General features: G+C 41.4%; 1 protein-coding gene across 1 annotated transcript; it reads right to left on the bottom strand.

The window, feature by feature from the left end:
- Positions 1 to 4318: 4318 nt before the first annotated feature.
- pgm1 (phosphoglucomutase 1) lies at positions 4319 to 12584 on the bottom strand. The gene is made up of 11 exons (XM_047587071.1): positions 12225 to 12584; positions 10198 to 10360; positions 9967 to 10110; positions 9717 to 9842; positions 9141 to 9331; positions 8436 to 8590; positions 8217 to 8332; positions 7989 to 8124; positions 7593 to 7776; positions 6741 to 6875; positions 4319 to 5005 (listed from the first exon to the last, which is right to left on the bottom strand). The coding sequence occupies exons 1-11, from the start codon at positions 12468 to 12470 to the stop codon at positions 4916 to 4918; spliced, it is 1686 nt and encodes a 561-aa protein (XP_047443027.1). The 5' UTR covers positions 12471 to 12584; the 3' UTR covers positions 4319 to 4915.
- Positions 12585 to 14291: the final 1707 nt, after the last annotated feature.

Raw genomic sequence — 14291 nt, 5'->3', positions numbered from 1 at the left:
ACATACTTTGTTATTAATCAGTAACTCAATACTAAAGGTGTCATATTCAAAAACGATAATTTAAGTCTCACAGTTCCCCAGAATGTGTCTTCAAATTTCAAATTTGCTCTGAATACGGTGCAGATCGTTCATTCTTCCATCTCTGTACGCTAGCAGTTATACAAATCAGCGGTTTCAGTGTCTTTATCTCAAAATGCACTCATGTCTTTTTCAGGAAAATGCCTTGATACATGTGGGAAAGCGAGACTTTTGTTTGGCAGAGAAATTAGAAAGGAGTTACACATTTATACTGGTCAGGGCTAGTTTTTATCCCCTTATTATGACATGCCGTAAACCTGAATAGATCATTCAGACAAACTCATTCAGATGAAGGGAAGAAACGAGCAGATGGTGTTCTGTCGTATTTTCTAGCTCTCCAGACACGTCAGGAATGCGTACTTGCAGTGTGTTCAAAAAACAATGAAAAAGTGCATAATGTGTCCCCTTGAATTACTTTTTTTGACTCACTGTCTTATATTGGAAATTGTCTCTCAAACAGAGTAATTAATGTGTCAAATTCTAAGGTGCTTTGCCAGGTAGAATTTTTTCACACAGAAGACATCTTGACTTGTTATCGTAGGGAAAGCGCAGGTGTCTTAATAGTGGCTCCCTTCCACACAGAAGAGGTCCTACTTTGGTGCAGTCTGGTTCTCTGTCATGAATTACTGGGACACACAGAGTGGAACTACGCCATCATTGGTACAGCTGTGATTTTTCTCCTCTCCCTTCTCCTGTAAGTTTAGGGATGAGACTTCTAGTGAACCTTAAGTGTATATATTTCAGACATATTTGCATGACAACCAGCTCTCCTGGGTTTGGTTTAAGAAGTGGAATAATTTAGGATCTGTGAAGTTCTTACTGGGCTTAAGCTGGGGAGTGTAGCGATGACGCTCAACACAAACTGAGGCTAATGGTTACATTTTCCAAACTACCCAAAACTGTTACGCATTCTGATTTATTCTTGTGTTATAAATGTTTATCCAGTGCAAAAACTTTCCAGTTCTGACATAATCTAATATACCCTTTGACCGGATGACTAATTAAACAGAGAACAGATTTACTGACAAAAAAAAAAAAAAAAAACATAAAAGTACAGCTAGACTAGTTCATGGGAAGTCTTGTTTTTTTTTTCTTTTTTGATAAACTAAGGTCAACTTTTTAAGTAGTAAAGAGCAAGAAGGGGAAGTAAATACTAAATTCACTCAATAATATCTAAAATATACAAATTTTGTAAAAATATAAAAATACATAGTGGTTATTGCACTTAACGTTATTGGACAAGAATTATTGCACTTGTGGTGTACGCATTACTAGGAAGGTGGTTATAATGTTATGCCTGATCGGTGTACGCATCTGATCGAGTAACCACTTAAGTGCACAAGCAAGAAACCTGGCTTCAGACTTCCAAGACTCTTTAAAAATTAGAAAAACACATGTTTTGATTTCTGTGGCTAAAACATACATTTGAATGTGAGTTTTATCCAATTGCCACAGACCATTATTGGAGTTATTTAATATTTAAGAGGAGGGATAGTAGACAGAGTGGTAGCAACGAAAGTCCGTATTCTCAATCTTTTTTTTTTTCACCCCGTAGCCACAAGAAGGTTTTTACTTCAACAATTTTAATAACACCAAAATAGTACACTATCCTCATTGGCAGGACCTTTGAGACAAATTTGAAGTAAAGTATTGTGGTCATTAAAAGTTGATGAGTGACAATAATAAATGGGAATTTAATAATTTGTTTTAGTATGAGAGGCTGGGATAAAAATGTAATTTCACAGGCAGGTGTTGCGAAAGCTGCCCTCTTCCAGACTTAATCACTTGAGTGGAAGAAAAGCCTCACACGGACACAACCACGAGAACCAGAGGGGTGAAGGCCTCATTACTTTCCCCAGTCATTATTTGAGGAATTGGAGAATGACGTCTTTGTCCGCCGCTGCGTTGCCCTCTTCATGCAGGCAAGCAATGAACGGGCCGCTCTCAAAACACACGGCCCCGTGCCAGCGCCAGAGAAAGCCATTTGGACATCTAATAGCTGTGGAGCAGGCCAGATTAATGTAAGCCTTATTGTGATTACCTGATGTAATGACAGCCAATCCAAATACGGCCTGCGAGCCATTATGAGTCAAACAAGAGGAGCACATTATGCATTGCACTATGTCAGCCTGACAGGGTCTGAACAATGCAGCGTGAAGAAAAAAAGTTTCCACCCTGCTACAGCCATTCCTGAGGGGGAGAAAAAAAGGAGCACAGGGGCAGTTACACATCCTGAACGCCACAGATTTTACCTTTGAAGACAAGCAATCAGCTTTAAGAGCCAATCTCGATGTAAACATAAGATAAAAGATCGGGACTATTTATTTAAATCTATCCTTAAATAGTCGGCAGCGCCTTGTCAAATGTGCCTGTTTCAATAAAATCCCAGGAAATGCAAATTAGCAGTAATAGTTGGCCGTGACATAACGCCATCATACATCAAACGCCACGCATATCTGCAAGAAAATACAACAGGATTGGTAAATTAGTTCCGGCTCAAGGGATATTTGCCATGTGCTGGGCTACTTGTGGCTCCTAGAATTTCAAAAGGCCTTCAGATCCCAGTTTGGGTTCAGGGGAAAGGCACCCTCTCTACTTTTTGATGAAGCTTTGATGAAGGCCCATCAGCGTATGTACTTTTATTGTAGATTGAGGAATTTTAATGTTGTCACTTGATTTATGATTGAGATTTCATCTTCTTCATTCACTGAGTTAGTTTTAACTAGAGCTGTATATTAGAGAGAGTCTGGCCAACTCAAATCATGGGCGCCATGTTTGATACCTCTTTGGGAAGATTCTACAGTGTAACCATATGAGGTGGATATGCTATGCTGAAATAAATCGCTTATTTTCACCATATAAATGTTATTATCAACATCCACTTATTTTAAATATCTTATTTGAGGTTGTAAAATGCTTTGTAGCCAAATCGCTTCAGTCTCACATGTTCATCCATCGCTGTTAAAAGCTTTAAATTACTTTTTAAATTACTAAAAATTATACTCAGAAATAGTGAAAATTAACTAGTCTTGCTGATATTAAGTATTATCATTAGTATTACCATTATAACATTAGCATGCTAGCCATATTAGCCATACTACTTAACCGAGGCAAAGTTACATGTCAATTAAACTTGGCTACATCGGCATAAATTACATGCACACATGGGTTTCACAGTATGTATGATGCTAGCTGCTTTTTTTGCTAGTCTTTAACTAGCTAGCATAAGGCTAGCATAAGGCTTGGTTAACTTCAACCTTAATTCATTTGTAAAGCTGTGTTGGGCATTTTTGAAAACAAGGCACACATTACTGAGAGTAGGGCTTTGTTTTTCCCATATAAAATCTTAACAAACGCCCAAGAGAGACATTGACATTCACCTCACATAATAGGGAGAAATCAGTTGACATCCAGTTCTTCCTTTTAATCTCCTGCTCCCATAACTTTCTCCATTTTTGTTCACTGGGTACATGGTTCAGTTTCCCCCGTCTTTTCCCAATCCTGTGTTGGAGCCGTAGGCTGAGCACTGTGGCATATTTTAACTGTTAATCCAATTTTATTCTCTGTTTTTGCAGCCTTGTGTAAATAACCAAAGTGCTACCGATAAGTCACAGAGGGAGCTATTCTGTACTTATAGAGTCAGAACTGCAGGTGCCGTGGCCGCATGGTTCGTGTCCAGTTTAGCAGCGACATGACTGGCCGAAGCATAACAGTTGAACTCTGCCCTTTGATCCTCTTCGATCTTTCTAAAAGTTCAAACTACTGCGATTTTGTCTTGTGGATGAGGTTTTACTGTAAAATTTACAGAATTCGACTGTAAAAATCCCCTGACCGCTTGACACTTTGTAACTACAATCGTTAATCAGGATTGCAGTGACTATCTCATTACACGAGAAGACGTGCGAGGGAGGAAGAGAATTCATCAGTTCATACTCCCCTCAGGAATGTCTTCTTTTTTTTTTTAATTCTCCTGGAAGCCTTGTCCTACATTACGACTTGGCTCAGTCACTGCAGTATACGATCCGTTGAGTTTATCTAGTACGATTTCCCGACTCAACAGAATCTATCATTAATCCTGCCCTTCACATTCTGGCTCTCCCTTGCTTAGTTTTCTTAATCCTTGTCCTGATAATTACTGTTGCTGCAAACATCAGCCAGTTTTTTTGACGGTGCCGTATCCTCGACGATGAATGAAAAGCTTTTCATCAGGCAACCAGAAATGAAAACATGACCACAGTCATTGGCTGTAAGGTTCTTTTATTATCGGCAGATATGTTAGTTCTAGACTTTAGCTGTGACTCAGGTTGAGAGGCTCTAATGGTGGTTTCGGAGAACGAAGGGAGGGGAAGGCACAAGGTTGGAAAGGGAAGGGGAAGTGGAGGGAGAGGGGCCGAGGTTGATATAAATTGCTGGTTCATGATCAGTTTTTGGAATATAATTCAAGAACAGAGCTGGACAATATATTATTTTAACACGATTAACGAAAGTACATGAGACACACATAATCTAGTCTTTTGTTTTCCTTAAATCACAGTATTAAGTGCTACCGAAGTGACAACAATTCACTTGTGTCTAAAGTGCAACCTTTTCCTCCAAATTTGGATCATATTATATATGAAGCTCCAGGAAGTCTAGCACTAGAAGATGGCAGTGCATAAAAACCTCCTCACGTATTTCAAACTGCATGTTGAGTTCCAGTGTTTTTTTGTTTGTTTGTTTTTCTAAATGGGCCAGAAACTGAAGACAGAACAGCATTTCAGGGTCAGATTCAGCCCCTCCCCAGGAAAGCGGAGGTATCCTGTTGCTGAGGGTGAGTGAAGGCAGTGTGGCGGAGGAATCATGTGATCACAGTGGGGCCGGTGCGTCCAGTCTTCTCGTGGAGCTGAGAGACCTTGAGGGCGATGTCCACCAGCGGAGCCAGCATCACCTGGACGACGTGGAGACAAAGAACAAAGGACAAGCTGACTTCCTGCTCAGGTCATGCCACGTGCACACAGCCTCCCTGGGCCCTGCATTCCCGGTGCGAGTAGCAGAAGTAACAAGCTATCTAATACAGCATACTAAAGCAAGGGTAACCCAACGATCATCTACATCTCATTAATGCAGTATTTATTTGTTTTTTTACACAACCTGGATAAGGCCAGATAAGCTGTTTGTCTCAGATTTATCACCAAGTGTAAAAGATAGACATAAATATCATCAGCAAAAAAAGTAATGTCAGAGTATTCATTCATAAATTAGGTACTGTCTCCGAAGGTTCTTAGTCATCCAGGTCACAGTTAATCAACAAAAACAAGCTAAAACGAAGCTAAATGAACTTGATGAATGGTGAAACGTCCTCAAGAAAACTCAACGAGTGGCTTTTTCAGTTCTACGTGACCACTATCATGATTACGGTCCCTTAAAGACCATGAATGTTTTATTCTAAATGTTAAAATGAATACATTCATAAATATTGTATATTAAGTTCTAAAGTGTCTTGGTAAACATTTTCGCTGCCGCTGTTGTTTCACATTTGACAAAAAGCACAACGAACGTGAAAGCATTTTGTTGTGTATATGAAAAAATAAGATTTCAAAAATTCATAAAGGTCCCAAATGATACATTTTTTCATTAATTTCATATAGGTGTCAGAGGAAGCAGGAAGTGAAGCAGGAAGTAGAAGCAAAACTGAACCCAACTTGCAAAAAAGACACAGAGCCGACTAGCGTTTGCATCAATAATTCCAAGAATCCCATAATGTAAGATAATTTGACTCCTTCAAAACATGGCTATTAGCAAACACAAACAGTGCTGTTAGTTCATTTAAAGTTAAAGCAACGTCAAATCGGTTAGTATGATAATTGTCCTCAAAATACAATAATCTTAAGCTCCTGGTAAGATAGTTTGTCATTTTCCGCCTGGCAACACTGATTAACCATAAATTAAATACACTAGATTCACAAAACAAGTAGAGATACAAAGCAGCTTTGTGAACGGTTTCTTTTTCTACTCTAAACCTAAGCGCCTCGGTGTGTAAATCAAACCTCGCCAAAGTCGGCCAACTGAACCATTAACCCACCGGTCATTTATCTGTCAAGTTAAGATTCTGAAGCAATATGTTTCTGCTTATCTGTTCATTCACCGTTTCTAAGAGCTGAAGAGGATAAACGGGCTCGAGCAGAACTTTTATTCACTCCCTGCTCTCTTGTCTTTCTTCCTTGTACTACATCAACTCCCTGTCTACACCAGTCAGAACGACTTTATGAAGTGTCTTGCTGGAACCCCGCGCACTTTATTTTCCCCCTGCTACGTTCCCCTCTCTTCACGCTGGCCCTGATAAGCTGCCATAACTCAAGACTTGGCCAAACATCTCCCGCGCTGAATAAAAATCTCTTTTTTGGAGAGTTCCACCCAGCGCTAGATGGTCGTCCTGCGCGTTGCACGTCATTCCAAGTCTGAAGGGACCCAGATGAGCTAATCTTTGTCCAAAGTAATCATCGTGGATGTTGAGTGACAAACTATATCAATATATTTATTTTCGCCTCTGCTAAAGCATTAGTCATATGCAAAAATATTCATAGAAAAGGGGGAACAAATGTTTGTGCTGGTCCTGGATCCATTAATGTTTATTTAACAGATGACTTCATCTGTCCGGCTGAACTGTTACTCAGTGTCCTGACCTGTGGATCCTGGTAAATTTTCTTGGGGTCCTTCTCGTAGCTGTCTATGTAGAGCCTGACGGTCGCTCCCGCGCTGCCCGTACCGCTGAGACGGAAAATGATCCTAGAGCCATCAGAAAAGATGATCCGGAGTCCCTGAGAGAAACGGAGAGAGAGGGGCAGAGGAGGAGAGGATGATGAATTAAAATGTTGGAAACATGTGGAGGTATAATGTGTGAGGTGCAATAACTCACACATGCTGATAGTTAGGGGTGTGACTTCATCAAGTGTTCAGCCAGTTTGTGAATTGCATCATTACTGTTAATACATCACTTTAAAGCGAGGTGGCATCGCTTCAAAATATTAAGGCTCGACTGTAATGAGGAAGCCCTTCCAGTCTTAAATTGGATACAGATTCTCAGCAGGACGTGAACTAAAAACGTACGGATCAGATATCCCGCATACACAGGTCAGGCAAAACATTATGACCACCGTCCTAATATTGTGTACGTCTCTCTTGAAAACGGCTGTGACTGATCAAAAAACGGACATGGGCCAGGTTTGGAAACAGGATGTTGTTAGTGGGGGGGGGGGCTTTGTGTCCTATGGGTTGAGGGGAGGGTCCTCTGTGGATCAGGCTTGTTCCAGTGCACCCACAGACCCTGGATCGGTTAAGTCCTAAAGCATTTGTCTGTGTCTGTGTCAGGCTGCACGAATGCCAGGTCCAAGGGTTTCCCAACAGAACATTGTATTATCACAAGTCAGTGGTTTTAATGTTGTGGCTGATCTGTGTATATCCCAAACACTGCATCCACTGACAGATAGAAGACCGAATGAACACAGAATAACATTTTTAGGGGCTCTGCCTTTTACCTGATTTTTGGACACGCTTCCATCCACAGGGTCTGTGTAGGCAAAATTATCGGCGATGGCCACCTCGTAAGTCTTGTCACCCGAGGAGAACTTCTTTCCTACGAAGGACGGGTCGAACATCGCCGTCTCCAGATCCTTGATCATCTTGTTGGCGGCATCTGAGTCAACCTCCTCGTAGTCGTACCTGGAAGTGAAGTTGAGCTCGGTTGATATAAAAAATAAAAACCACAGAAACCCTGAAACTTTTTAAAAGTCTGATCATCATATGTTGTAGTTCTCCTACTTGCCACTAGAAGGTGCCAGAGTCATTCATACATCTACATTACATTAAACCCAGATGAAATAAAGCTCTTTTGGTGTAAGATCAAATTTTATGAACAGGGCTTCATTCCTGACCTGGTGAAAAAGTTCCTGCCAAACTTCTGCCAGTGATCTTTCATAATGTCCTCCACGCTCTGTTTCCTGGTGGCTAAGATTGACAGCCATGCAAGCACCGCCCACAAGCCGTCCTTCTCACGGATATGATCTGAGCCTGGTAGGTGAGCAGAAAAAGGAAGAGGGGTTGAGAGGGTGAGACTCTCTTACTCTTACCGGAGACCTAGCTATATGACGACCTGTCCTCACCAGTGCCGAAGCTCTCCTCTCCACACAGCGAGAGTTTGCCGGCGTCCATCAGATTCCCAAAGAACTTCCAGCCAGTCGGAGTCTCGTACAGGTGCATCTTCAGAGCTTTAGCCACACTGGAACACATCGGCACGCATGACAAAATAAGTAAAAATGGTTCCTCAGCACACTTTTTTACATTTATATGCAGGATAAAACTTGATGTTGTGCAGTTTTTACTTGTCCAAGGCTCCGCTGGTGGGCATGCTGCGAGCCAGCCCTTTGACACCAGTCTTCTGGAAGTAAGGGATGCTGGTGATGTTGGCAGCGATGACGGCCACAGAGTCTGAGGGGTTCACAAAGAAGCCATGTTTTCCAAGCACCATGTTGCGGTCCTGAAGATGAGGCAAAACAAGGAATTAATAATCACAAGATACTTAAATATTTGTTTACTATGGTAAATGGCCACAAAACTGTTTAATGTACTGAATTATATCTATGTTCTGATTGCTTTATAACTTCAAAATCAAAACTATTACACACACTTAACATAAAAAAAACATTTCCTTATTGCCTAATAATTTCCTTTTTTATTATTATACCATACTTTATATATTAGTTCTATTCCTTTCACAAACATGAGATAAGTGTGAGGGAGAAAGCTAGAGAGAACATAAGTTAAATCATTCACTGTCCTCATTAAACGCTGCAAACTCAACATGAGTTCAAGTCCATCTCACCCTGGGACCCGGGCCCATTACTGACTTTTTAAATTAAAAAGTTATTAGACCGGGGTTTATTAAATTTATTTTATGCGAGCTGAGATCATAGATTCAAATCCAGTTCACAGACTTCACAACTCCCTGCTCTCCTATCGCTCTCGCCTCTCCCCAATACGCCGTAATAATAATGATTTAATGGCTGCAAAGTAATCCGCTCACTTACACCGTCACCGTCAAAGGCAGCTCCGAAGTCATATTCTCCACCTTTCATGGCGTTGACCAGGTCGGCAGCGTAGGTCAAGTTGGGGTCAGGGTGGTGGCCGCCAAAGTCCTCCTTGGGGACACAGTTGACCGCTGAGTTTGCAGGAGAACCCAGCTCTTCACATACTATCTTCTTCACATAAGGACCGACCACTAGAGGGAGAGCAAGTGTCAGTAAAAATAGCCAGAAAAAAAACAAAATGTAAACTATTCAATTTTTTTCTCCTGTTACTAATTAATTCAGACCTATTTATAAACGCATGCATATCTTTGCTTTTGTTCCTATTTTATTTCTTGCTTTTTGTTTTTGCTTATTCTATGATAGTACTTTATTTCCTTATAATTTTATTTAATGTTTATTCTTTTTTTTTATTTAGTTTAATTTTATTAACATTTTTCCTTGCAGGAAAACTAGCAGTTTTCAGGAGTGTTTGTTTAGGCGTAAGTGAGCTATTGAGACCAATTCCTTGTGGTTCAATAAAGTCTAAGTCCGAGTTTAAATATTTTTTGAGCCCGTTTGAGCTGTGTTGCCTCATACCTCCGTGCATAGCATCCAGTCGCACATTAATGTGGCTGGCTCCAGAGAGAAGCTCCTTCAGCGCAGGAAAGTCAAAGATGCCCCTTAGCATCTCAGCGTAGGCCTCAACTGAGTCCACAATCTCCACTGGGACAAACAAAGAGAAACTGAGCACAATTATGGACAAAGCACTACTTGATGGATTTCATTTCATCAGTTTGGTATAAAAACAAAACACTACATTGTGCATTGCTAATATTTACTGTTGTACCTGTGAAGGGCTTGAAAGTTTCCACTTCAAAGGTCTGCTTGCCAATCTTGGACAGATCAACTTTCAGGTCTGGGCAGATGTGATACTCCTGCAGGCCTTTGCTGACCTCAAATATTTTGTTTGTGATGCCCTCTGGAGCAGGTCCTGGGTCGAAAAGCAAAAGAGTGAATTAAGTACCGAGGGATACACAGAGATGAGAACATAACAGCGCTTTCTGTGAACTCCTCTCACCTCCACTGGCAATGTTGTACTTGATGCCAAAATCTCCATTGGGACCCCCTGGGTTGTGGCTGGCTGTGAGGATGATCCCACCCACGGCCTTTAGCTTGCGGATCACACAGGAGACTGCTGGGGTGGACATGATGCCATTCTGACCAATCACCAGGTGATTAATCTGCAGGTATACAAGTGCGCACGTGCAGATTAATACACACACGATAAGACTTAGGACACAAAGAGAAAGAAAAGGAGATAAAAGGTTAATTCAGAAATGTTAACTGTTGAATTTGAGGAGCAGGAATCTACACAGGCATATAAAATGTATACTTTTATTAACAAATTGCAGAGCTATAAACTTTTGGTTTATCTAACTCAAAGACCCACAGTAAATCTGTATGAATAGACTCATATCAAAAATGACCTTTAAATATTGTTAAATTATCATGTGTATATTTAATGTACACACAGCAAAATGTGTTTGCTTTCTTTCCAATCATTTATTCATAGCTTTTTCTTTTGTGAGGTGATTCACAACTAGCTACAGAAGAGGATAGATAAAAATAGCACATGTATCTTGATTCTCCCTTCGTTATGAAATCCTGTCTCTGTCTCAGTCTAGGAACGCTGTCTATTTAAGCCTGCAGTGGTTTGCTTTGTGTAAACATTTGTGCAATAGTGCCTCTCTATCTGCCCCCTACTGAGTGTTACCATTTCTCCACGACCTCTTGATATAGATCAAAAACTGCGATGCCCTGTGCAGATATGAAGAAGCTACCTTATGCTTGTGATTGTCAATGGCACTATTAAACACGTGCATCGATGCAGTTTAGATATCTGAATTGAACGTGTCGTTTGTCCCCATCCATGCATCCTGCAGCTTGACTCTGCAGTCGCCATCTGTGCCACAGAAATATGCAGGGCAACGTGACTGGATGCACGTTGCTCACCACGCCTGACAGAAACATCGCCACGGCTCGTTATGAAACACCACAACGTTAGTCCACAACACTTCCCTTTACAACACACAATCTGCTTTTGCAACACAAGAAAAAATATGCTTCTGGCTATTTTTTGCAAGACTACACCCGCGATCGTTTGTGCAATCCGCAAATAAAATCCTCCGCACCGGTGTGTAAATGTCAAAGGTAAGTCAGTCGTCTCAAGTGTAACCGGCCTCCCCCATGCACCTTATCCAGAAGATCACCGCAGTCAAGCAGGACATCGGAGACAGGGCAGGAGACGCCAGGAGGAAGCTTGAAGGCACCTGTCCTGTTCGGGGACTCGTTCATGCAGTTTCCCCATAATCACGATCTCAGAGGAAATCAATGAAATGTGACAGGTCGAGGCAGGAAAACCACAGCGTGTCTTTATTATTGCACAGGAATGAAGAAAGCGTGCAAGAACACGTAGGGTCAGTTAGCTGACTGAAAGACACTGATTTTAATTGCATCACTTAATTCAGCCTCAATGTTAAAATGTGAAATGTGCTGTCGTTCTAGTTAGCACGAAGCTAACTAGAAAACCAGCACAATGTTGTTATTAGGAATAAAGTTGATAAGCTTGACAGCGAACTTAAGTTGACTAGATTTCTATAATCAAATCAATCAAAAAATAAATAAATGTTATCGGGATGAAATGAAGAAACAGACAATTGCGGTTGAAATGGTTTTGACATGTTTATGACTAATGTCAACAGCAGCACTACCGGCTACCGTAATAGTTGTAGTCTGCGCGCATTGCAGCATGCCCGCTGGCGCTTCCTATCCGGCTACCGTAATAACCGTTGTTCTAGCCTGCGCGCAACTTTTTTTCCTCCCCCATTCATAAACGCTAAAATCTTCGGGGACACCTTTAGCCGGGGGAGAGGTCATCCAAAACGAGGACTGCGCCCAGAAATCGGGAACGTCTGGACACCCTGAGCTAGCTTGACATTAACTTGCTAGCTGACGTGCAAACCATCAGGCTTTCTAAGCTAGCTGCACACACGGAGTGGAGAGACTGAGTAGGTGGTGAACAATTTCCCCCTTTCTCTTACTAACCCCGTTGGCAGCAGCGATCTGGACGATCAACTGAATCGCGTCTTTCATGAAAAACCTCCCGTCTCCTCCCACCACCAGAGTGGCCGTCTGGCGCTCGGCAGGCTCCACCACGGAGATAATGCTCTGGATGAAGTTCTCCGCATAGTGCTGGTTCTGCTGGAACACCGTCACCCTCTTCCTCAGGCCGCTCGTACCGGGCTTCTGGTCCGCGTACGGCTTCGTCTTCACTGTCGTAATTTTCACCATTTTTGAACCCCCCAAATTGAGCACCTATGGTCAGCACCCCTCCCTGTGTGATCCGCAGTCTGGTCCGACGAGGAGGCGACTGCAGTGGGACGAAGGAGCAGCCACATACACGTCGAACACACCGGAGGACAACTCCCCCCTATTTACACACCCGCCTTCTCGGTTTAAAGGGCAAGCGTGGAGGGTTTCTTCATCCGCAACGACAACACACAGCATGTGCAAAATGTAGAAGTGATTTTTGGTCATATTTTCGGCTTTGATAAGAACAAACTAACAATAAATTGATTCTTTAATCGTGCTGCAGTGGTAAAATGCAGTGCAGGGCCGTAACCAGGATTTTAGTAACACTGAAGTCACTTTGGGCCCCTCCACCACCACTCATAATATCGCTCTTATTTGGGCAAATAGGAAGTGCCAAATTCAACATTAAAAATTATATCCTCTACATTTACTTTTTTTTATAAGACAGAAGCGAATGAAAGTGAAGGAAATCTCCAGGGATGAAACGTGAAGCCAAGGAGGAAGTGAATAGCATCGACCATCTTGTGGCAATTAAATGAGAGAATAATTTGCATTTTACTTTGATTAAACAACGGACATAAATAACTGCCTGTCAAAATGAATTGACACTTGATTGACTGAATAATTGGCAAATTGTTTCTGATCAAAGTGATTATGAATACCTAGAAAAAAAAAAACAACACAGATCAGCCACAACATTTAAAACCACTGACAGATGTTCTTCTGGGAAACATTTGGACCTGACATTTGTGTGGATGTTACTTAGACATGTACCACCCACCCAGACCATACCCCCACACCATAACAAGTGGTTAGTAATTTACTGGCATGAACTGTTTGTATTTAAACATATTAAAGTGTAGGAATAACCCTGTCACCACATTTAAGTTTTGAACTTAGGCTCCACTAGCTAGCAACCACTGACACCCTGATACAAATTATGAATCCCCCAGCTTCAGGTTTTGTGTCAGCCATCCCAGTTAGTGCAATAGCATCTGGACATGTTCCTATAGTACACAATAACAATAAAGTATTTAACCCAAATGTTTACTAATGGAGCTTCCACGAACCCACACAAGTAATTCATGCTTAAGAAGACCTTTATACTCTGGGTCAAATAAGTTGAAGTTAGGGATCAATGACTGCAGGGCCTGTTGCCCATTCCTTTTTTTTTTTTTTTTTTTTTTTAAGTCTGCACAATAACTGAATACAGTACTGAATGCTCCATTAGGTGAAATAAAATCTTACAAACATACTTACAACATACAAAGAGAGAAAGGTATTGCATTACAGCAGTTACCTATTTCAGAGTGAGAGTTTTTTTCTTTCAGAAAGTTGTGAAATAATCTGCTCCAGGCCACTGCTGTTTGCCTGTTGCATCACATTGTGTTTGATCATCATCAGCAGAACAAAGTTTACTATCAGTCCAACTTTCATGACGTCTGTGGGGGCAAGTGCAGTTGTTCTTCAACCACAACGTGGATCTCTATACGTTGTATATATAAACATTTGTATTGGACTCTGTCTTGCAGTAGAACAGGAAACAAATAAGTGCACATCAAGTGTACCTCAAAATTATTCTATAGCCTTATTTCAGTCCAAGTCACCACAGTTAGAATGATTTTTTTAAAAACATGCATAATGATTTCAGCAATGACAGTCTCACAAAATTGATATCTGAATTAGCTCACACTGCAACTGCCCCAAGCACTCTAGTGATACTAAACCTCAGTGTTGGGAAAAGAAGAGCAGACAGGGGCTCGGGACATTAAATACAACTCACACGCCATGTGACATTTA

The sequence above is a fragment of the Mugil cephalus genome, chromosome 6 (assembly GCF_022458985.1).
Source record: "Mugil cephalus isolate CIBA_MC_2020 chromosome 6, CIBA_Mcephalus_1.1, whole genome shotgun sequence".
In the NCBI taxonomy this organism is placed as follows: domain Eukaryota; kingdom Metazoa; phylum Chordata; class Actinopteri; order Mugiliformes; family Mugilidae; genus Mugil; species Mugil cephalus.
This window is presented reverse-complemented; position numbering and strand designations above follow the sequence as displayed.

Coding starts and splice junctions, on each gene's coding strand:
- pgm1 (XM_047587071.1), bottom strand. CDS start 12,470: ATGGTGAAAATTACGACAGTGAAGACGAAGCCGTACGCGGACCAGAAG. Junction 8,125..8,216: donor AGAGGAGAGCTTCGGCACTG/GTGAGGACAGGT, acceptor CTCACCTACCAG/GCTCAGATCATATCCGTGAG. Junction 5,006..6,740: donor AAATTTACCAGGATCCACAG/GTCAGGACACTG, acceptor CACGTCGTCCAG/GTGATGCTGGCTCCGCTGGT.